The following is a 24,196-nucleotide window of genomic DNA, read 5'->3' as shown; positions in this document are numbered from 1 at the left end:
GAAACCATAATACATGGAGAAGAAAGTGGCAGTATGTCTAAACATGAGTAACAGCATTTATTTTAGACGGTATGCAGTGAGGAAGACTAATGGGCAGTGTAGTAAAGCACTTCACAGCAGGTCAGTGAGGTTTAATGAGTTGCTGTCAGAGCATGGCTGTTCTGTGGGTGTTTCAGACCAGCTCAGGGATAGTTAATATGGTAGAGAAAAGGCTGTATACTGTCAGAGGACTGGAATACCTCTCCTGTGAAGAAACTGGGAGAGCTGGGATTGTTCAGCCTGGAGAACAAGAAAGCTCCAGGGAGACTCTATTCTGGCCTTTGAGTATATCAGGGGGGCATGGGGAAAGACTTTACCAGGGTCTGTACCGACAGGCTAAGGGCCAACAGTTTGAACTTGTAAAGGTAGGCTTATATTGAACATGGTATTTTTTACAATGAGGATAGAGAGAGGTAAGTTGTCACAGGTTGCCCAGAGCTGTGAGTGTCCCATCCCTGGAAATGTTTAAGGCCAGGTTAATGGGGCACTGAGCAATATGGTTGAGTATTAAGAGTTGAAAATGTCTTGGAGTATTGGTGTGTCCCAGTTGCTGAAGTCAAAGCACACTATAGTGCTAGACCTAAGCAAGTAAGCAGAATGAAAGTTCTGTTTCTTTGGCATAGAATTACTTAGAGTGTAAAGATCCTGTTGGGGTGAACATGCTGTAGGGAGGAGGTACACTTGGCATCCTGGCTCCAACCCCAACCTGTCCCATGCCATGCTGCAGACCCAGGCATGTGCCTATCACACATCTATCTATCTATCTATCTATCTATCTATCTATCTATCTATCTATCTATCTATCTATCTATCTATCTATCTATCTATCTATCTATCCATCTATCCATCTATCCATCTATCCATCTATCCATCTATCTATCTCTCTGTGCTATTGCTTCACATGCTTATGGGGCAGACCCTTGAAAAGCCTAAGGGTTTTGCTTTGACAGCACATACCCCTGAAGCTGTACGCTGGGACCTAGAATTAAAATAAACTAGCAGTGACAAATAAATACTTTAAAATGCAATTTCCCCCTCACCTAATTAAACTATATAGTCTGGAATGGTTCAACCCCTCCCTGACAGTGTACTAACCACCAGCAAAGGTGCCCCCTTTTTGGTAACTGGAATAAGGAATGCTGAGAAATCTCCAGGCAGGCAGTCTGGTCAGACCAGAGGCCTCAGATCTTATTGAAACAGATGAAAGAATAAAAATGAAACATGACACCATGTGTATGAAACTGGAATAGCTTTACTGACATTCAGGTGTAACACAACCAGTTCAGAGACAGCTTCGGATTTAAACATTCCTACAAAAAAGGTTTAAAATTCATTTTACAAAAACCCCTTGTGTCTAGCATGAAGTCACAGAATGTTAAAAATATCACAACACAATAAATACACCCAGCCTTTGCTAGAGCCAGGAGCCATGTTAGCTCAGAGGTTAAAAAAGTTTGAGGCTAGGAAGAAAGTGGAGGGTGCTGGTGGAACAGCAGGGGCAGGAGGGTGAGTGGATGCCCAAGGCCTGCTCTTCTATCTGCACTCCCACACCTCCCAACACCAGCCTTTTTGTCCAGTCTGTCCATGTGGAGACATCACTTCTCCACCTACCACAGTTCATTAGTTGTTCTGTCTCCTGAATGGCAAAACTGCCAGCTAGCTCTGGACAGACCCTCCTAGCTCCTGGGCTAACTCTAGGATAGATTGTGTAGTATTTGTCATGTAAGAAGAACCAGCTTTGCAGACTGGAGTGGCTTCATTAGAGTCCCACCACGTCCAAAACCCAGTTTCTGACCTGGCTCCGCCCTGTAAACTGCAGTATAAAGCCCACCCCTCCTGCCCCACCATGCAATTCTCTGGGAAGTACCAGACTGGGTAAAAACAGGGGCTACTGTCACCTCCACTGCAACAGGGCAAGGAGATCCCTTTTGGCTTGCAGGTACTTCAGGTATTGGTCCAGATTTTATCTACCCTGTGCTGGCCAAGTTCTAGTCTACAGGGCATGGAAAAATGAAAAAAAAAATTAAGAAAAAATATGTCCTGCTCCCCCTGAGAGATGTCCAAGAAAGGCTGGCACAAAGTAAAAGCCTTCCATTTGGCTCTGGGTAGAACAAGCTGTATGATCATATCTATACATACATATGTATATATATGACAGTGTCTGCCTCTTTCTAGAGAGCAGTTGCACCTTAGAAAGGCTGATCTCACAGGAGATCCTAGAGCACTGCTAGGCTTCCTGGCACGCAGCCCTCAGCCCAAGGCTCAGCATCCTGGAGGGAAACGGATTCAGCAGAATTGCAGTCCGCTAGGGACAAGTGCTGAGAAGCATGACAGGAGTGTCCAATGTGTTCCCTACAAAGCCTGGCTACTAGCACCCAGAGGAAGATTAGATTAGGGTAGCCCCTTTTCACATGGCACACTACTCTGCCTTTTGCATTAATCCTAAACCCCAAGGGCTGAAGAGGTGGAGCAAGAGTGACCAGAGGCTACAAGATGACAGGCTTTACCCTAAAGAGGTCTATGCACTCAGCTCCCACCTTGCAGAGAAGCAGAGGTCTAAAGATGCTCATCCAATGGAGGGGAAGGAGTCACGGGAAGAGCTTAATATTGACTGGTTCAAATGCCACCGCAGGCCCCATCCCGGTGTATGGAAGAGAAGGGGACGGGACCCGTAAGGGGCTTTATTCAGACAATGCTTGTGGAGGCAGTGACAAGGAGAATCTAATGTGCTTACTATGAGGAGAGACAAATTATAAGGTAGGGGAGGAGATGGCTGCAGCATCCCAGGCTCAGGGCTCAAAGAGTACATTGAAGCCCTCTCCATCCTCGTTTTCTAGCACATCTGTCTCCAGTGATGGCTTCACCTTTTTGAAGAGAGATGGAAGGTTCCGGATATGAACCTCCTTGCGGAACTGCTCCCCAATGGGCTTCTGCAGAGGACAGACAGGCAGGCATCAATCATTTCTGTCTTCATACCCCCACACAGCTCAGGGGCAGCTTGCTTGCACATCAGAGGCACACCCCAGGTGCTGAGCAATTCCTAGGCCTGGACTCTGTGGTTGCATTTTGAGGAATTTCAGGCCTGGCCTCTCCCAAGTGCCAGGGCACTGAGCTAACCTTTAAAATACCAGCTCCCCAGCTTCTATTCAATGTCAAAGGCTCCACCACCACCATCCTCACAGAAGTCCAATGCCCACCCAGCAGCTTCAACCAAACATTTCAACACCATTTCCCTGGGCACCCTTGTGCAAGGTACCCATCTGCTGCCTCTCAGTGAGAGGCCATTGCTGGAGGGGCTGCTCAGGACCTCCAGGATGAAGAGAGGCACTAAGAACAAACACTAAGAACATGCTGCAACAGCCTCCTGGCTGGGAAGGAGGGTGGTTGGTGAGAGGAGGCAGGCTGGCTACCCCATCACTTCTGCAGCATACAGCTGTGAAGTACTCCTCCAGGCTATCACTTACCCCAATGCAACCTGAGATGAGGCGCTTGAAGTGATCCTTCCGGCGCTTGTCTGCCACTTTTTGCAGCGTTGGGTTGAGAAGCTTTGAATCAAACTGTTCCAAAGAGTCCAGCTGGATGTCTGGGATCTGCTCCATCACTGCCTTCAGCTCCCCATAGCGAGGGCGCTGCATGGAGAAGTACCATTAACACAGCTCTGCCACAGTAACAGCCTGGCCCTCACTGGGGCCATTAACTCCTCTGCCCCTACCCACTAGGCATGGGATCACTTTTCACCATTCCCCTCACATTCCTCAATCTCAGATTTGGATGAAGAACAGAATTTCTCACCAAGGCCTCGTAGATCTGGAAAGCCAGGTGGACAAGAGCTGCCATGCAGCCATCGTGCTGCCCATGTACCTGCAAGCCCTTGAGCACACTTGTGAAAAACCAGGACACAGCATCGGGAAGGAGGTTTCCTGGAAGCACCTGGGGAAGAAGCACTGTCAGCACTGAAACAAGATACTGGTGGTACACAGCCACCGTTCTGCAACAGCTTGCTTTTCCTGGGGGAGAAGGTGCCCAGGGGTGAAGCAGCCACACTTCTCACAACACTGAGAGCTTCCTCTTACAACCCTGCCAGAACTAATCCCTTCTTCCTCCCAGAGGTACCTGTTTGAGCAGTGGCCAGCAAAGCTGTGTTGTGGTTCTTTGGCAGGACAAGGTGTCCTTCCAGGACAGGGATGTGTAGGCAGTGATCAGCACTGCAGTGCAAACATCCTGAAAAGGAGTCAGAGAGGAAAACCAGTCAGAGGAACTATTTTCTACTTCCAGCATTCAAACCTGATAGGAGCCAAGAAGCAATTCAGAGAATGTGCAGAAGCTTCTGAGAATCCTGCACGCTACTGTTGCTCTAGCAAAAGGTGTTCACCCAGTGTGCACCATCAGAACCATGAGGGACCAGTGTTAACCTGCTCCCTTCATCTCCCTGGGAAAGACCCTGGAGCACTCATGGACTCTGGTCAGCTGCTACTCTCAAGTCCCTACAAAAGCTTCACAAGAGCTTCTGAGGCATCCACAGCAGAGAGTAAAGATAAAAAAAAGCTGAATGAAAACTGGACCCCAGGATGAAGGCAGAGCCAGGGAGCACCCCGAGGGCTGAATATCCATGGCCTCTTCCCTAAAAGGGCTGGCTGGAGCTCTGTAGCTGTGTTATAACTGGATCTCAACCCCATTTGCTTTGTGGCTTCTGCAAGGCCCTTAGAAGCCATATATGTTCCTAAGAGGTGATTCCCACGTGGGGAACACTCCAGCAGCCTAGATCTCTGCAGCAGTGTCTGGCTGCAGAGCAGACAAGTGTGACAAAGAGTACAGAGAAAGGATGGTGGCAGTCAGAGCACACCCTCTTACCTCTTGCTTCATCAGACACTTGCCAAGCTCGGTGAGCTCTGCGTTGGCAGGGGGAGTCACCTCCGTGGCCATCGCCTCATCATCTACAGAGCAAAGGCTGCACTGTGAACATGGCCTCCCAAGGACTGAGGGGGACACAGGGAGGCTGCAAGAACTAAGCTGGGAGCCAGGAGACAGCACACAGAATCAGTGTCCTGGCACAGCTTACCCAGAACATCTCTTTTCAAGCAAAAAGCACCCACCCTTGGTGGGGCAGGAGGGGCATGCAACTGGCTACCTTCAGCTCTTGGGAAAGTGTTCACATCCCCCTCTGCTCCTCAGCCCACTTCTCAGGACCTTAAGAACCAGCTGTTCCAATATGGCACCTGTGAACCCTGCAGCACATTCATTTCCAGGCTAGACTGGGTTTTTCGATGGCTCCCAGGCATGCTGGGCAGGACAGAGCTGAAGGCTTCTTTCCAAGCCTATACCCCTGACACAAAACTTCCAGCATCAGCCCAGCCTCCTGCTCAAGAAACAGGAAGGGAACAGTGTTTGTGTACACCAAGGGCAGGAAAGGCAAAGGTTGGCATTTACTTACCATCTCCATCTACAGCAGCAGTAGTGTTCTGTTCAACACCTTTCTTAGAAACACAGCAAACAGCTGCAAAAACAGTTGCAGGTCAGAGGAGCAGAAAAGGGAAGATGCTACTGCAGAACATGCAGAGATTATCCTACAGACTCTGATGGGCTCACAGCTGCTTCAAGCTCCCCCAGCTCTTACAGGGAATCTGAAGAATCAGAAAGCCCAGTATAAAAGCTCAATACTGCACTACCTGGAAGGCTCTAACACCCCACCCACAGTGGAACCTGCTGCACAGAGCTTGCTTTGTACTACTGAGAACCAGGAATGTGCAAAACCATCTGAAGCCCATAACCCAAGAAGAACACTGACTTAAAGCAAAAAGGCCAGTCAAGAAAGGAGACAGAAGATTGAGATCTGTAATCTCCATGGAAGCAATTTCCCCAGCCTTCCTGTACAAAGCCACGCTGACACAAAAATTCTGTTGGAGAAGGGGAACAGAAGGAAGACTGCTTTGGGGGACAGACTCCTCCCTTATGTCTGGTTAGACACATGGCAACTGCCAGCAACAAAACTGCTCTACACTTGGCTTGTCCACAAATCCATGTCCTATACAGGATTCCAAAGCACAGAATGGGAGAACCCAATTCCCTGCATGACTGGATTCCTACAGGAATGGTGCCAAAACCATGGAGCCCTAAAAGCTAAAAAATGGAAGAATATCTCTTCTGAAGGTTTTCAATTATCTCAAACTAGGTTTTAGCAAAGATTTTGGCAGGGCTGTCTCACAGCTGCATTCTCATGGTTATGTTACATACTACTGATGGTTATAATAAAGTTTACTGCACATTGGGAATTCCTGTTGTCCACTCCAGGGAAAACTTCCCAAATATCTCAGGAGACCTAATCTGATTTCACTTACTGGCAAGATCCATGACTTCTCGAGTCAGCATCCTGACCAGCTGTTCCTCAAGCATCTCCTGAGACTCAGGGTTGTCATCTGCAGCATCATCCTCACTGAGGAGAACAGGTTTTAGTTTGACAGGAGCCAATGTCTTTAAGTACCCCTCCACCCAAACACAGGGAATGAGGCACCAGTGTGTCTTCCAGCCCTCGCTAGCAGGGCTGCTCCTGGACAAAGGGTCACATAAAAGACCCCATTTCCCTCTTTGTACCAAGGGGTGGAAGCTTACCAGAGCATGTTTCGCTGGTTGATCACCTGCCATTTCTGGGACAACCTCTGTTCAAGACAGGAAGGAAAGATTAAATCTGGACACAATGCAAGGAGACCCAAGCAATATCTACTGGCAGAAGCACAAGAGCTTTAAATGCCATTTTGAATAGCAGGAGAACTGGTACCAAGTGTGCTGGAATGTGAATGAGCTGTCATGAAAATGAGAGGACATGGAAAAAAAAAACATAAACAAACCCCAAAACTATCAGGGCTGCAGGTTGAGTTGTTCGTGTCCACAGGTTTGAACTCACAGCAAGGGGTGCTGTGCAACAGTCAGGGTTCAATGCACTTTACAGGCCCCTCTAAACATCATCAAAATCATTAAGCATCAAGGCTCTGCCCTCATCTCTGCTGGCTCTGTAGAGACAGACATTCCCACTCGTTGCTGCCAGCTGCTACAGGAGTCAGGGCTGCCAAGGAACAGGCACTGAACGAGCTATTTCTTACCATGTGCAGGTAGGTGAAGAGTGGTCCCAGCACGGGGCAGACAAGGGTTTCGTAGTATTCTGCAGGGCAGGAAAGTACCAAGGGCTTCACAAACACACCTGCACAGACCAGTTAAGGAAGAGATCCAACACAGCCAGCTGTGCCCAAGGCAGCCCATTCCACTGGGAGGCCAAGGGACAGGCACTTGGAAGCCCACCTTCTCACAGCCCTCAACTAACAAGTGCCATCTCTATACAGCAAGAACATCAGCTATTCAGCTCTTTCCCCTGACAGTTCAGCTGAGAAAGCTAAGGGTACTTAGCACCCACATCCCAGCTGTGAGACTGAATGTCCAGCCCTGGAAAGCAGGTTGGGAAACCGACATGATCTCCCAGAGAAGCACATCCTAATGTCAAGCTCCTCACTATCCAAGCCTCCTTGCCCCTCAGAAGGCACTACTCACCTCTCACAGTGCCTCCAGAACCACACAAATCCTTGGCATTTATTCTGACCCCACACACTGCTTGTTCTGCTCGTGCCCTCCTAGCATCACACTTCACCTACACCAGGTGTATCCCTGTTTGTTTGCCTCCTCAATCACCCTTCTTTGTCTTGGCCATACTGAAAACAATGCAGGGTTTAAATTTATGTCTTCAGAGCCTCCCAAGCTGGCCTGAGACGGTGATGGAAGGATACGGAGCATGGGACGCAGTCTGTAATCAGGAATGTTGTTGAGGTTGTTGAAAGCAGAGCTGAGGAGCTGGGTGGCAAGACCCTCAACAGTGTAGAAATCCTGTTGCATGGAGGGGCCTGCATTTCCCAGGATGTGAAAACTTCAACAAAAGAACAAGTTAGTTACATGTCTGCCAGATAACAAGCACCCCATCTCTGATCTGCAAAGGCTACAAGTACTATCATCTTGAGACTACACAGTTGTCACATGCCTAAACAAATACTATAGAGGAATTTCAGCACAGCATCTCTTTTTCTGGGATACCTGCAGAGGGACAATGAATTAAGCATTTAAGTACTACAAGGTGCTTTGCTTTCAAGTGCTGATGTACCCTGACAGATAATGAGAAGTGGCAAAAGAGACAAACTAATCAGGATATCAGGTAAGTGCTCCAATCTGACTACCTAACTGCAGAGGAGCTTTAGCTTTTAAGCAGATCCCCATTTTGAGGTACTTTTCCCAGACTGTTCCATGTCTGTGTGGCAGGTTACAACCACTGTATACATGCCACCACTGCAGCTCGTACTTGGGTATTGCAGGATACAGCTCACATCAAAGTCTATTCTAAAGGAAGCCAGAACCCCACAATAACCTGCTGCTCTGGCTGTGCAGTGCTGCACTGTGGTGAGATGTGGTGCTCTTACCAGTTGTCATAGAGGGTACAAAAGAAGCCCTGCATCCTTTCTAAGACTGTTTTGTAAACAGGAGAGTCATAAAGATCCAACAAAGGCTGAGGGAGACCTGTGGGAAGGAATAAGCTTCAGTTACATTGATGAGAGAGCACGGTGCACCTTCAGAGCATGATGGGCAGGCCCCAGCCAGCTTGACAACAGCAAGGGAAGCTCTTGGCAAGAACCAAATACAAAGTGGTGCAGCAACCCTGGGGCAGAGAGTCAGAGGTCAGCCAGGTTCAGGTTGGTGGCACCCAGGGCAGAGGTGTTTCCACTGAGGTTGTTGTAGCTGCCTTATTTCTCTGAAGTAGAACTCACTTGAGCTGTCAGAACCCAGTCAGCAGCAAAGCTGACAGTTGTTGCAGCTCCTCTAATAGCTCATCTCTTCAGGTTTGTATTCTCTGCCAGGATACAAGCTACTGTTGAACTATAATATTAACAAGTTTAGAGCGGAGATCAAGGCCCTGCTGCTTTATGTGCAGGGGCTCACAGAGTTTTTAAAGTCACAGAAAACAGGTAAAGGAACCGTGTTCTCATTTTATAGATAGGAAATGGAGAAAAAAAGACAAACCAACTTCCCCAAAATATCTCACTGTTTTTCAACCTGACATTAAACCCCAATTTCCAAAGTCATGATCCACACTTTATCCACAAGGCCACCCACTTCTGCTTGGTTGGAAAAGCTTCAGTGTTCACAAGCTCAGACGTGCTTTAAGAAGGCTCCAAAGGCCTCTTTCTAATATGCTGTCTAGGAACAAATGCCAGGGTCATACTGCACAACTTGCCTCTTGCCCTCCAGGACAGGTCTCTGCACCAGCACTCAGGGCTCCTTCTCAGCACTAATTCCTCTCAAAGGCACACAATTACAGCACTCTCCAGCCTCTGCAGCCTGAAATGCCATGTTGCAGAGACTACCATCACCCCACAGATGGGATAAGCAGTTTGGTAGTGTACCCTACAATGCCTGCAGAAGAAACCAATATGTCTGAGACCAGTAACTTATTTATATCTTAGTTTCAGCTGGTTCAAATCACAGCTGAACTGCAAATACTATGAAGAAGCTGGTCCTCCACCCTATTTCACTTCCACTGTTATGGACAGATCACTAACTCAAATATCTCTAAGAATTTGCCCACACATTCCTCCTGAAGAGAAACCTCTTACCTAGAATGGCATTCTTCTCCACTTCCAGCATGTCCAAGGCCTTTGCAAATGTATCCCCCAGCCTGGCCACCATCTCTGGTGTGTAGAGGTTGTTGTGAGTCCTGAAACAGAGGAGCACTTGGTTTATACTCATGTAAATCAACCCCTTTTTGCCCTTGACAGTGGAATCCTCTCCTTCAGCTTGTGGACAGCTCTTCTGAGGCAGATGATGAGGAAGGTGAGACCACGCACATGTGCATGGGATCCCCCTTCCCCACCTGCAAAAATACTGGGGAAGCTGACCTAACAGAGACATGGAGTGACACCACCTCATGTCCTGAATCTCCTGGCTGCCCCTTCCACTTATTTCAGTTCATCCCACCCCTTGCAAGCACTGGCAGCAAAAACTCCCAGCAATTCTCCAGATGATGCTGGGAATAACTTATCAGCTTGGCCAAAGGGATCCGAGAATGTATTTTTAAAACTGACAAGACATAGATTCTGTCATCTCAAAAGGTCTTCTGCACCTAAGGCCCCTGCAGAGGGAGGGGCTGCTTCAGCTCCAAAATACACACACTGCCCCTCAGGGATGGGTCTCAGCCCCCAGAATGGCAGGTGGCATTGGAGAGACTCTAGTGAGAACATCAGTCTGATCAGATGTTACTCATGGCAGGCACATCTGCCCCCTGGACAACACATCCAGCTGGGAACAGTTCCGAATCATAGGAAGTGGCCACTGTCAGCTGTCTGCAAGGGACACCAATTCAGCCATGGGTGGCTGCTTCTTGCCATCCAGGCCAAAATGGGTCCCCTCTCTCAGCCAGGGTACTGACACTCAGAGCTGGACTCGGCAGGGGTGGCTCTCTCACCTACCTCACTCCTTTGAGACCTCAGACCTCCACTCTGGGTGTCGCCAGCTGCACACAGCACAAATCCTGCAGCCTCCTCCAAAACTGCAATGCCATTGTACCTGCTGCTAGAGGTGATCAAGGGCAACTCAGTATCTCCCCCTCAGCAGCGTTTCCCAAAGCAGGGGGTACATGGGAATGGCTGGGGGAAGGGAGGGTGGACAGACCTCAGGATGTTCTCCAGAGTCTCAGCTTTCACTCATGTAGTAATTATTGGGTTTTGGTTTTTTTTTTTAATGTTTACGTTCATAATTCTGGCAACTGTGATGCAGTGATGTCTGCTTGCATTTGCAGAAAGCTCCAGAACCACAACTAGCCTGTTTTCTCTCTGCAAGTGGTAAATACTTCCCTGCTCACTGCACATGAGGAAGGCAAGTATGTGAACTTCATGAGAAAGCGCTATAGAAATGACTCATACTCTCATTCTGGGCTGGCTCTAACACCATGCAACAGGCCTCAAAGGGGCACAAGCTGATTCTGCTTTGCCAAGAAGGGCCAGGGAACAGCCCAGCTTCCACACTGGTTAATGCTACCCCACTGACTCAAAAAGCTGTACATTTCTTCTTGAGGCTATCCTGAAACCTAACCACTAAAATAATCTCTTGTATGTCTCCTGTCCACTCCATGTCAGTGTTGGCTTTGCCTCATGCTGGGCAGAAGGCCAGTGGGGCAAATGCAGAGACTGTGCAATTGCAAAGGTGAGCCCTGAAATCAGGGGCACTAACTCCAGCAGGACAGGCCAGACAGTCATATCCTGAAGGTGTGGTCATGGTCCTTAGTTGTTTCAGAGTCCTTGAAGTGTTTTCTTAAGTCTGTGAGTTGGGAGACAGATGTCCACTTATAGGGCAAGCTCTCTTAATACTTTAGCAAGTTCCCAGTGGGAATGGAGAGAAAATGGCCAACCACCCACTCCCTATGGGAGTTAAAAAGGCATCCAATAGCCCTCATGTATGATGATGTAGCCCCTAGGCATGTTCCAGCTGAGACTTATCAGCACTCCTGGGCACCCCACACACAGGAAAACAAACTAATTTCAAGAGACATTTATGCTTTAGAAAAGATAAGCAAAGGATATGGCAGGACTTGGGGAATTTTCAGTGATGGTCACAGCTCTGCTAGAAAGAGTATCTGATGCCTAAAGAGAACAGCTTGTAAACCAGAAGATGAGTCCTTTAGGACAGTTTATGATTGAAGAATCTTACCAAAGTTGTCTACAATGAAAATGCCTACAGCATCCATGTCTACCCAAGAATTCTTTCACCAGCATTAATGCCTTGGCAATGTCAGCATTTCATCATCAGGAGTTCCAAAAAAGCCTTTGTCTAAGCAAAGCATTTGCTGAGCCTGAGCACCTAATTTGCAACAAAACACGAGCAAAATCCCAGCACAATAAAGGTTCTGTACCAATCAGGTCATGCAGCTGCTGCACTGACTGCAGAAATGCACCAAGGTGGCTGAAAATCATGATTTGGGTTTAAATTCAGGAGTGAACGTTTTAAGCCAGAAGCTAGAAAACACCCAAATGAAATGAGGTGCCACAGAGAACAGGAGAATCATTACTCTGAAAACTGCAAGCAGTGATTAATAAAGCAACCTCAAAATAATTCATTTAACACAGCTACCAACACAGATACAAATACAGGCAGGCACAATAAGATGCCACTCAAAGCTACTTTATTATTCCATTACCTGGACTACCTCGTTCCTCTCAGTTCTTTGATCTCACCCACGACCTCCCTTCAGGCTACTGACCACCCTGGCAAAAGCCCAATGGCTCAACAGCTTCACTGCCTCTGTCTGCTAACACAGCAGCACAATGCCACACACTATCCAGAGAGCAGCAGTCCCACTGCTCAGCCTGGAAACCCCCTCTGTTAGCACACTGGTGCCTGGCTTGGTGCTGAGTTTAGCTGCTCAGCAGGATCCATGCTACTGCTATTTGCACATCTGCTCACACAGAAGCCAACACAGCTCGCAGGGACTTCCACATCTCTGTCCCAGGGTTGCACGTGGGCAACACTGGAAGCTGCTTATCCAAACAGAGCTGCCCAATGGCACAGATCTCAGAGAAGCATCCATCCCCAGGTAGTAATGTAACTACATCCCTGAAGGCATCCTAAACACAGGCAGCTTTCCTGCCAGGCAGCCTTCCTCATATCCCCATACCTCCTGCCTGCTGACAGGCAGCTACAGATTCCATATTCTCCTGTGTGATCAATATTAAAGAGGGCTTGAGGATGACACACATGGAAAAAGCACCTGAAGTCAGCAAAGACCACCACAGGAACTCCACAGCACAAGATCCAGCTTTGCCAAAAAGATTTAAGCATCATCATCAACACTTGCACTGAACAACTAGGAGCTTGCAGTTGTCAAACAGAGGCCTATATCCAACAGCAGCAATGGAAAAATATGAAGCATAAAGATCCACTGTTCTGAATACATAATTCATTAGTTCTTGTTGGAGCATCCAGCTTAAGAAAAGCCCAAGTGAAGTACAGGTTTCTCCATGTATGTTACTACCATGTACACAGAAAATATTTTGGTCTGCAGGTGAGATGCTTGAACACAGACACTTGATCTCAAAAAAAAGCCCAAACCAGCCATGGAGACCCTTCCTTTATATCCTGGATAGAAAAGATAGCTCATGTGTTCTCTTGGAGGTGCTAAAAGCCAGGCACAGAGTTTTTGCCTCTTCACCAAAGTGCTGACAGAAGTTGGATGACAGTTTCCTAAGCCTGTTGTAACAGAGATCCCAAGTGATTTTACTGAGGCACAAGTTCAGAGAGGAACAGTGACTGCATGAGGAAGAAGTGTCTGTTGCAGCCTGTTCAGACCTTGGGCACTGGTTTAGTTGCTCTCACACAGTATGACACAATATGACAGGCACTGGAAGAAATGGCATGAGGCTACCACTACTCAGGACAACTCTACCTAACCTCTCCCAGAAGCTCATCAATAGGATCTTCAGCCTTCCAGGATAAAAGGCAAAAATACTTTGGCCACTGGTCACTGGCCAAAGTACCACACACTGTGCTAGAGAGTTTAGTGATGAGGAACACTGCCAGTGTGGGCCAAGACAGCATGTGCTTGTCCCAACAGTCCAGCATGCTGCTTCTCTCTGGAAGCAGCACATTCCGGAGCTCAGTGACTACTAAACATATTTGACTAGACAGAGCTCAGTCAACAGAGTCCCTTCTCTTACAAACCCAGGAGCTGAAAATCAAAGTGGATCTGCAAATACTTTTTCTCAAAAGGCCCCTGCCAAGGACAGAGCAGCAAGTTTTCAAGTATGTAACATGTTCTCTCACAAAATTGTCCCATAAGTCTGGCAAACTCCCAGTGTCAGGAGTTACCCTGAGAGAAACTTCTCCTTTGTAATCCTGGGAACTGTGTTCTTTGGGATTTCCCTTTTCTGCCTTCTCTTGCTGCCTCCCCTGGCTGCCCCAGACTGACACAGCACTGGTGACACGCAGAGAAGCACTGCATGGTAGTAACAGCCTGAGAGTATGCATCCACTGATTCCAAGAGCAGACAGTGCTTCAGGAGGCTGCTGCTCATGGTCAGCCAAGCCAGCTGAATTTAACACTGAAGAGGGAACAACGCGAGCGGGACGCGATGAGAGCTGGGACTGCCCTGCTGGTGACAGGAGAGGTGGCCTTGTAGGGGCTGAGGGCAGAGCACAGATGTCAGCTGAGAAATCATTAACTGGGGGGCAGAACTACAGCAGTGGAGGTGGGGGAGGCAACCCCAGCACAAGCTCCCATGAGCTTTGATGGCCGCCTGCAGGCCAGGCCAATGAACGTTGAGAAGGCTCCAGTTTGCACAGTGCCATTCCCCACTGTGAGCAGCCAGGAACAGTACTTGGGCACTGGCACCAGCACTATTCCCACTGGCTTCACTGGGCAAACCATCTGAGCATTCCACCTATTTATCACAGTTTGGCTTTCAGAGATTTATAAGCAAACATAAATGATTTCAAATCAACTTGACCCACCTTATGAGAGCAAGTAAATTGTCAAAAAGCTTCAGGACCTGCTCAGTGCAGGGATTACGGTACATTGGAGTTCCACTGGGCAGATATCCCAAAAAGAATCCTCCAGCTTTTGCCTCTTCAGTAGCAGCAGGCCAACGAGCTCGTTTCACGACTCCCAGAATAGTGTACACACAAAAGCTTATCTGCAGCATGAGATGTGGAGACAGCATTTCTTAGCCAGATCACAGTCTGAATGAACATATTTTCAGAGAAACACATCATTGTCCCATCTCAAAGGGAACGTTCTACAGTGAGCCTAACCTCGTGAGAGGAACAGCCTCTGGTGAGTTTGCTGCCAGGAAAATGCAGCAAATGATCATGCTGTATTCCATCACCCTCAGAGAGCCCTGGCCATGGCAGGATGGCCTAGGAACTCACTATCAAAAGCATCTCATATACCATCTCAAAAGCATGCAAGCAGCCAGGCAAGCTGCTAAAAGTAAGGGTCTAGACCATCAGTTCCTTGTGTCCTTCATGAACGAAGATGCAGTGCTGGTACCTGCAGATACAGGTTTTGAGATGACAGAACTGCATTAGCCCCAAATCACTCTGTGGACTACATTTCAGTGTCTTCTACAGATCTGAGGACAGCAACTCCATTCGCTGTTCGAGTGAAGACTTTACACTAAAAATTCAACACAAATCTCCTCAGATGAATTTAATTATATTCTGTGCTCCAGTCTGAGCACAATGTTTTCCATACTGCCTGGTTTAAAAAGCACAATTCACTGTGCCATATTTCTAAAAATCATGCAAATGAATTGCTTCTCCAAAACCAAACTCTACTATGACCAAAGAGTAGGAAACAGTGTGCTTCACTCTGATAAATAATGTCATTTTGCATGGCCTTCATGCTCGTTACTGTAGTTAAAAGAGCAAAGGCCAGCCTGTTATTCTGCAATCTAAAGAAGTACATGATCACAGACCTCGTGTGCAATCACAAGAGAAATGGGGATGGAAGGAGGCAGGTCCCCTTTCCTAAAGGATTACACCTCTCCTGGTAATGATACTCACTCTAGAACGGTTCAGGCCACTAGGATCTTCCAAGACTGGATCAGCAGTTTTGTTGTCTGCACCCACGTAGGATATGAAGGCTTCAGGATCTGAGAGGACTCTGGCAGCAGCAGAAGACAGCAATGGGATTATTGTTTGTACCAGAGAATTTAAGCAGAGCTTTGCACTGGCAATGAACACCTCACAAATACAGAGCAGGCTAGAGAGGCTAGGTAGCACTCCATCCTGTACATGGGAACATGCCTAAAAAGCATCAGAGATGGGTACACTCTCCAAACTTTATCAGTTCTCTTGGGCTGTGGGGATCTAAAAGATTCAAATCTCTTATGAAGATAGCCCTGCTGGGAAAACTCTTGTGCAAGCCCAGCTACCCAGAGCTGCAAGACATCTCAGTTTTAGTAAGAACTCAGCTTCCTCCCTTCTTCTGGTGATGAGCAAGGATGTCTTTTATTTCTTATTTTCTGCAAATGCTTTGAGCATGCTGGGGAATGTTCATTACCTTAAGCAACTCTTACCCAGAAATTTTCAGCAAACAGCATTTAGGCTGTTGGCAGTTTCTGAACTGCAGAACTATTATCACAATGACTGCCCATAGCAGAGGAGGTCAAGAGGCAGCCCACCACCCTCTATGGTTTGTGTTTCCTTACTCGGCAGGGCATTACCTCCTCAACACCTGCAGCTCCACGTTGGAGAAGAAATGACCAACAGAAAGAAAAGTAACCCATACCTCTGCATCTCTGGGGAGAGCCACAAGCCAGCCACAGGAGCCATGAGCTCCTCCAGGAAAGCCTTCTGTCGCTCATAGTCCTTAAACTGGTTGCTGATGAGGACAAGGGCCTCCATAAGAGCACACTTCTCCATCTGTGTCAGAAGGAGCTCATTTGACAGCAGCTGTTTCACGTGGTTGTACAACATCTCAAAGTTTGGCTAGAAAACACATCCAAGTGGAAAAGCATCATGCATCTGGTATGGAGGAGGGCCACTGGGGGAGGCAGAGAAGGGGTGTACTGTACAGCTGGAGAAACATGACTGTTAACTTTTCTCAACATAGCCATCTCCTCCTCACACTCAGATTTCTCTGCATGTCCAGTCTAAGAGAACTATATTTTCCCCTACCCCTCTATAATTGTCCTGCATTCATTTTAATTTAACTCGCCAGAATGACTGAAATAAGAAGAGGAAATCTCTCTCTAGGCACTTATATCCCTTAAAGCAGTGTCACATCTCAAAACAGTTTTGGTGCTTTTATTTGCCCACAGAAAGCACCTTGTTTCTTTGGCCAGACTCAGGATTCATCCATCTCTTTACCTGTGGTAAATAACAACTCATATGGTTACAATGAGTGCCACAGGAATTCTTGCACTCCTTGCCTTCCTTCTCCAGTTGCCACCACATCTATCCGTAATTCTGCACAAACATTAGCAATCATCCTCTTCAGCAAACTCCTCTGAACATCTTTTGGGGCAACTCTGGGTCCTTGGCTCTTCTAGTGAGATGTTTGGGAAAGAGACAGTTATAGCTCAAGGACCAATAAACTGGAACAAAAACCAACCCATTAGTTCTTAGCGTCAATTACAGAATGCAGACTGGAACCTCCAAATTACCTTAATTAACACGCTTTAAAAATGTCTTTGTTTAAACTAGCAATGTCCTATGGTCCTCCCATAATCCTAGGTCCCACTCCACAGAAACACATCTAAAGAATGTTGGATGCAGAGACTGTTTACTTCAGAAAAATGAACAAAACATAGCTCATGGAATTCAAACGTATTTGTCTTCTAATATCCTCAAGCTCGTCCAGAAAACAAATGCTCCCCTTTTTTTCCTATATTCTGTTAAGTAACAGAAGAAAATCTAGTGATTAGCTATGCTAGAGTCTTCAGCTAAGGAATTAGCTGAGACCAACACAGGTGATAACACGGGCATTCAGCAAACACTCCCATAAAACCAATGCAGTGCTGCTTGTATCCTCCTCATCATCCCTTTCACGTTTAACCCACCAATCTACAATTCAACTCCTCAGGCAGAAAATTTTTCAGTGGGGAAGAAAGGAGGTACAGGGAATGAACCACTTTGCCATTTGTGCAGGAGGAATGTCTCCTGCAAAGAAAGCAGAGACTGTAGCCAAGGAAGTTGAAGATCCCACAAAATCCAAGTGACACTGAGGCAAGACTGCTCATGACAGTTGCATTCACCTACCAGGACAAGCTGAGGGTAATCCCGGCACATCTTGATGATTGAGGAGCACGCATGCCTTCTCACATTCTTCACTGCTCGAGTTCTAGGAGCCTGCACAGACAAAACAAACTTCAATGCAACAAAACGAAAGTTCAGCCAGATGCAGGGTATCTTCAAGAGACAAATTCATTGCAAATTCATTGATCTGTTCAGCACAGATCAAAAAAAGATCTCCATGCCTCTCCTGCTCCCTCCAAACAATCATGCAGCAACCAGATTTCCTCTGAAGCAGTAGTCAATTCAAGCAGTCCATGTTCAAACAAGCTGTGCTTCAGGAGTGAGGATGCCATAGCTCTTACTCACTATTTCTAGACTCCAGGCACTCCTTAGGTAACTGGCAGGTTTAGTGCCATCCTTCAGAACCATTTATGCCAAGTACTGAAAGAATGCCCAGAGCTAATGAAGGGATTTCACTCTCAGGAAGGCCAGCACTGACTGGGGAGCTAAGTGCACTGGCCTTAGAGCACACCTGTCCCCTTCTAAGTTTGTGAGCCAAAGCTTAGTAGGCTATGTCAACCACAGAGATCACCAATACCTAGACCCCCCAGCTGTTTCAGGAGCAGAACTATACTTGAGAAGCCTACTTCAGCAGAGTCTTCAGACTCAGGATGCTCTCTCCACTAGAGTATGATTTGATTCAACTGTTACAACTCATTAGTAGATAACAATTCAGACGTACCTTACTTTCTTCTACAACTTCAAAGGTAACTGAAGCAAACAGCTGTGAGAAAAGGGAGGAAAAATAAAAAAATTGTAACATTTGTTAATATTTAGAACTCATGTCTCTCTGAGCTCAAGGAACAGGTAATAAGGATTTTAATGCAATTTCATTGAAGCCAGTGAAAAACCCCTGAGCTGAAAGATGAATCATCAATACAGTGACGCCTTGAAATAAAACACGGCCAGAGCATGTAATTAATACTAAGATTTAAGGCTAAAAACTACAAAATTTGGGTTAATTGACGTAACTCTTCTTGTGACAAGCCTCAGTCTCAGTTTCTCCCATCTTTAACATGAAGAAAAGTCCTTCCCTGACAGCAGCATCAAGAGGATTGACTCCTGCAGTTTAGCCCAAGAGCCCTGCACCACAAAAAGCTGATGTGATTTTAGAAGGGTCTGCATGTACCTACCTTGGAAAGTACTTGGGGGAGGTATTCTGGTCGGTAAGTGACAAATGGAAAGAGAGCAGAGACATTGGTGAGCACACAGGATAGGATCAGAGGATCTTTTGTTTCAAAATTAAGGACAATCTGCAGCAGATCTATGCCATCATTCACAGGGATTTCCTACAAACGTAGCAAAAAGAAAGGAAAGAAAAATGGAGGCAACACTCAATACTTCAACGTGTAGTATGCTTCTTACAAAACCTAGGAAAAAGGCTGAGGCAAAAAAGACAGCAGCATCGCCACTGTTGACAGGACACTCTTAGGACATCAGTCTCTAGTGCCCATACTATTGCTTACACCTCTGGGAAAGGCAAATTTCCTCTCTCAGTCTGTCTCCCAATTCTCTTCTTGACATTGTCCAACAGATTTCAAGCTTAACCAGCTGTACTGATCCACATAATTATTCTACTGTGATTAGATTGATGAGTATATGAGCAGTTTAATCTAATAAAAAATCAAGTCAGTCTACATCAAACTGATCCTTCTGATTTGCCTGCTGTTGAACAAGAGAGAGAAAATTACCTCCTCCTCTCTGGGCATAGCTTCTCTCATTTAGTTAGAAATTAAAAAAAAAAAAATCTAATAAGAGGATAATTAAATAAACTCAATAAAATTTTCCTTAAGTAATTCCTTCTCCTCTAGCAAGGCACCATGTAAAAGCATGTCACCTGAGCTCTCTCCTGTGACTTCTCATCCCATAGTGTCCAAAACTAAGACATGCCAGTATGAGTTTGATGGCATCAAAAGAAGGGTCATTATTCCTCATGAGAACGGCTCACCAAACACTCCAGGTACTGCATGGAGGTAACCAGCTACTACAAACTGCTCAAGGATAACAGAACTGCAAAACCCCTCTGGTGTCAACCCAAAAGCAGGCAGGAGAGAAGGCAGGAGCATGGGATACACATACATCTTTGTCCATGGTTCGAAACATCTGGCTGATGACGCTCTCTGAGAAGAAGGTCATGGCGTCCCACTGCACAAAGGATGGAGAGAAGATGGAGCAGAGACCTTCGCCTGTCTTAGCTGAAAGGAAGAGAACACTGGAGCTCTCACCATGCTCCTCAACAGCAGCCTGGCAAGTTCCTGTGCTGCAACACCTTAGCACTCACAAGTGTTTTAAGCACACAGCTCTCCCTGCAGATGCCTGGCAGGGATGTACTGGGAGCAATTAAGGTAATCCCGTGTGATTTGCCTAATTCAAGCGAAGGCTCCTGGGGCATAAGTCTTTGAGGTACTGTGCAATATGAACAGATCACAGAAGGGAAAGAAGGGAGACCACATGCCCAGACTCAGCCCTGCAGGCGACTGCCCTTGGTGTGACTTTGCAGAGTACCAAGCAGCCTTCCTCCAGAGCAGGGAAAGCAAAATGAATCACAAGGAATTTGCCAGATAGGCATAATTTCCCTAACAAAAGTAATAAATATGTTACAAAGATAAAATGGCCCAAATAATTGTAAAATTGTATCAGAGGGACAGCTGTACCTGTTCTGCAGAGAGATTTGGGGGAAGAAAGGGAGGAGCCACGGGCTTGACATTACTTTTTCCATACGCAGACTCCAAAGGGATAAATTAGGGAAAGGTGAGTTTGACTTGGTTTTGCTTTTAACTTGCAAAAACCTTAAAATCCTTAAAATCTAGCATGGGATCTTGGCTACCACTTAAAAAATTCCAACAACACCAACAAAAACAAGGCCAAGAAATTTCTTCTCGACTTTAATTACAAAAACAAATCCCATATCCCTGATATTTTTCAGGTAACATACAGTTTGTGGGTCCAGTATCAACAGGAGCTGTGAGTTGGTACTTCAGCCATTCACCAGCCATTTGGAAGCCAGTTAGAGGGTCAAGACGACAAGCCATCCTTATCACCTCTCCTTGCTGGGCTCGGAAAGCTGCAGGGAACAATCACCAAGAAACCAGCTGACGCTGCACATTTTGCAGAGCCACGAACATTATGGACTTCTACTTTGGCAGTAGCTGTGTAGTGGGCACAGATACACAACCAGTAAAGCAGGTACGACAGGATGGGCAATTTTTGAAGTGACTTAAGTGGACTAAAAAATGACAGACTAACATTAAAAAACAGTACAATTAAAATGCAGTATGAATTATGAAAATCTATGCTGGTGCCTTTTCCTGGTCTTAAAAAATTGAGAGTCAGACATGGTTAAAGGATAAGGGGTTTCTACCTCATTATTTTAATAAGGATCCTTATTGGTGCACCACTTTGCCAAGGTGCATTGTGGCACCTTTTACCTTACCAAGGTAAAAATCCCTTATCCCTTAACCGTGTCTGGCTCTCAATTTTTTAAGACCAGGAAAAGGCATCAATGCTAAACCAAATTTACCACAATTAAGCCTCTATTTTTAATTTAAAATATGCTTCAAACTATAAACAATTGCTGCTTACAGAGCACCTGGAGATACTGAGATTAAATACCAGCATTAGATAACTACCACTTCCTTTAGCTAAACATTTTTGCTAGATTATTCAACTAATGACAAGCTTGATCTCGAAGCCCAGTTGCCTTGTTTTCAGTTTCAAAGATACTAAGAACAAAGTACAGAACAAGAATTTCACTTGTTCCAAAATATTCCAGTGCAAGATCACACAAAAGAATCAGCTCTGTTGACTACACAAATGCAACTTGCATTGTTACTTAAAGTTGTGTTGTCAAGTAATTTTATTTTTTGTTTCAAATTAGTTATATTTTCTTATATATGTAATGTCTTCAATATAACTTAACCCTCTAAAACTATTTCAGATTCTGGCTTTGTGCATTTAGCTACTTTCTATTTTCTATCCAAAAGGATTTCTTACAATAAGTAAAACTATCTAGTAAGCACTAAAAATGAAACACTTAAAATCTTCAGACATAAATGTAAAATGTAAAAGTTTGTGTAATTTCTTCTGTGGATCCTCCCACCCACCAAGTTAGTACCAAATTACACCAACCAGTGAGAACCAACTTCACTTTTGGGAAGAAAAATACAAGATGAAAGAAAAAGTAAAATCACTAATATCCAGCACTAGTTTAAGATCCTTATTAAATTAGGCTAATGCAATTGCTCAAATCTAGCTATTGGTACTAAACCAGAAGTTTCCTACCAGGACCAAGACAGATTCTTTCTGGAATGCATCTAAAGTCTTTTGTAAGCTGCCTTCCTCTCCTAACCTGAGCATGACTTGAGGCTGTTTGATTTCCTCCTCTAAGGGACCAAAAGACACATTTGCTTTGACACCAGAATGCTATTAGGCCATCTATCTCACCAGCCAGCAAAACAACAGCAAATACTAAAATTAAACACATGAGCTGCCCCAGGAAAATCCTAACTTAATTTACTCCAAGATCCAGACTTAAAAAGCTGAGAAACAAATGGAAGCTGCCAAGCCAATTTGGTAGGCTCCAAGCTCAGCCAGTGAGTAAAAGCAGGAAGGATGGACAGACAACAGAATGCAGAAAGGGTCATGGCAACTTACAGTTGAAGAAGGCATTGAAGTCCTCATCACTGTCAAAATCAAAACGGGAGTATTCACAGCTGGGGCTGTCTGCTTTGGAAGGAAAACCCACCTGGAGACAAAGTGGAAAATGTCAGGAAAAAAGTCAACCATCACAGCTAACAGCAGCTTCAGGGAGATGAAGGGTAGAGGCAAGGAGCAAGATACAACTGTGCTCGGCAGCCTGGAGATCATGTTTGGTCACGACACAACAAAAATGTCATTTCCTCCCCCATGACCCACAGGCCACGTTCACCAGGCACCTTCCCAAAACTACCTGTGATTTCCACATACCTTCACCAGGTTGGTCATGCATGCACGGAGATACTTGGGAACAACAGCCAGCAACAAAGGGTCACGAGACAGAACTTCATGCCGAAAGAGGGCTCCCCATGGGATCTGCGTGGAAGAGCGCAGAAACTGGGGGAAGAGAGAAAAGAGAGAAGCAGAGCAGGATTTCAGTGCCGGAATTTCCACTGCTAACATTAAGTGTTGCTACCAGAAAGCAACAGCAAATTATACTGACTATTAAGTTGAGGCCAAGGCACATTGAAGGCACACCACAAATTCCCAGAAAGCAAAAAATCCCTAATACTGGGGCTGGTTGCAAATTCTGCATTTTCTACTCAGTCCTCTGTGTCAGGAACTGCTCCTGATGGTGTGGTAATGGAGTAGAAAATACTCTGCCTTCCAGGCCTTTAGCTGAAATGGAGAGCCTAGAGAGCAATATTTAGCAGCTGAAGTTCTGTGGTTTAATACAGGCCAGCTCAATTATGCATTCACACACACAGACACATGAGATTTTCAGCCCTTTACATACCTGGCTGGGATGGGTTGTGAAGGCTAAAAATGACTCAAGGTATTTTCCAAAGTTGGCTGGCGTTTCCACATTACAATCTGAGCCCTATGAGGAACATGAAGTATTTCAGACAAAATACTAACTTTATGGCAGGCTGGGCTCACAAATGGTATGTTTCAGGGTAAAGCAGGAGCACTACATCCAAGGCCATAGACTGTAAAGGAGCAGAGACAGAAACACTGAACAACTGATTTTTTTCTGAAACCAGTATAGCCCAAGGAACATCAAGTTCTGTTGACCAGCCTGGAGGTGCTGGACACCACCACCCTCATTCAAGAGTAAGAGGTGACTTCTCACATAGTGGAGCTCCATTAAAACCAAATTTACAACCACTGCTGCTGCCGTGAATCACAATTTCACTCCTATTGGGTCAAACCCACATAGCAGTACAAGGTAGTACAATTCAAACCAATGAATTTCACAGGAAAATACACCCGGATAATTTCACTCAATTTCTCCAAATTTTCTCCATTTTGTGTATTTGACATATGGGTATCCATGACCAGTAACTTTCTTGGAAGTTTGTCAGGAAATTAAGTTTTGCCTGGAGCCATAAACTCAAGGTTTTGCTTCTTCTCAGAAATTATGACATGATCTGGTGCCCTCAAGATCCCTGAAATTGTACAGCTCAGTGCTGCCTCTCCCAAGTGAATCTGAATTAGCAAGCTCAAACTCATAACTTCATTATGGATTAACAGCTCCTACTGCCTAACAGCAAGTGGAGTCACTGCAAGTAGTAATGTAGTAATGCATTCTGTATGCTGTCCATTCTTTTAAAGGATGGATTCTCAAAGGTTGTTTTTGTTTTTTTTCT

At 45.9% G+C, this 24,196-nt stretch overlaps 1 protein-coding gene across 2 annotated transcripts in view; it reads right to left on the bottom strand.

Annotated features, from left to right (window-relative positions):
* Nucleotides 1-1,273: 1,273 nt before the first annotated feature.
* The window catches only part of XPO5 (exportin 5), a 29,677-nt gene continuing 6,754 nt past the window's right edge, over nt 1,274-24,196 (bottom strand). For both annotated transcript variants that reach the window (XM_063151797.1, XM_063151796.1), the window contains 23 exons: nt 23,344-23,427; nt 22,818-22,943; nt 22,506-22,596; nt 20,788-20,916; nt 19,932-20,047; nt 18,986-19,141; nt 18,535-18,576; nt 17,817-17,906; nt 16,345-16,544; nt 15,618-15,717; nt 14,565-14,746; nt 9,681-9,781; nt 8,490-8,586; nt 7,809-7,945; nt 7,134-7,231; nt 6,646-6,692; nt 6,375-6,469; nt 5,471-5,533; nt 4,891-4,973; nt 4,153-4,260; nt 3,832-3,969; nt 3,504-3,668; nt 1,274-2,969 (listed from right to left, as the gene is read on the bottom strand). In XM_063151797.1, the coding sequence (XP_063007867.1) occupies nt 2,829-2,969; nt 3,504-3,668; nt 3,832-3,969; nt 4,153-4,260; nt 4,891-4,973; nt 5,471-5,533; nt 6,375-6,469; nt 6,646-6,692; nt 7,134-7,231; nt 7,809-7,945; nt 8,490-8,586; nt 9,681-9,781; nt 14,565-14,746; nt 15,618-15,717; nt 16,345-16,544; nt 17,817-17,906; nt 18,535-18,576; nt 18,986-19,141; nt 19,932-20,047; nt 20,788-20,916; nt 22,506-22,596; nt 22,818-22,943; nt 23,344-23,427 (2,589 nt within the window). In that variant the 3' untranslated portion in view covers nt 1,274-2,828. The remainder of the gene's footprint in view (nt 2,970-3,503; nt 3,669-3,831; nt 3,970-4,152; nt 4,261-4,890; nt 4,974-5,470; nt 5,534-6,374; nt 6,470-6,645; nt 6,693-7,133; nt 7,232-7,808; nt 7,946-8,489; nt 8,587-9,680; nt 9,782-14,564; nt 14,747-15,617; nt 15,718-16,344; nt 16,545-17,816; nt 17,907-18,534; nt 18,577-18,985; nt 19,142-19,931; nt 20,048-20,787; nt 20,917-22,505; nt 22,597-22,817; nt 22,944-23,343; nt 23,428-24,196) is intronic.

This window comes from Melospiza melodia, chromosome 3, assembly GCF_035770615.1.
Source record: "Melospiza melodia melodia isolate bMelMel2 chromosome 3, bMelMel2.pri, whole genome shotgun sequence".
NCBI lineage: Eukaryota > Metazoa > Chordata > Aves > Passeriformes > Passerellidae > Melospiza > Melospiza melodia.
The sequence above is the reverse complement of the archived record's forward strand: the minus strand, read 5'-3'. Positions and strand labels throughout refer to the sequence as shown.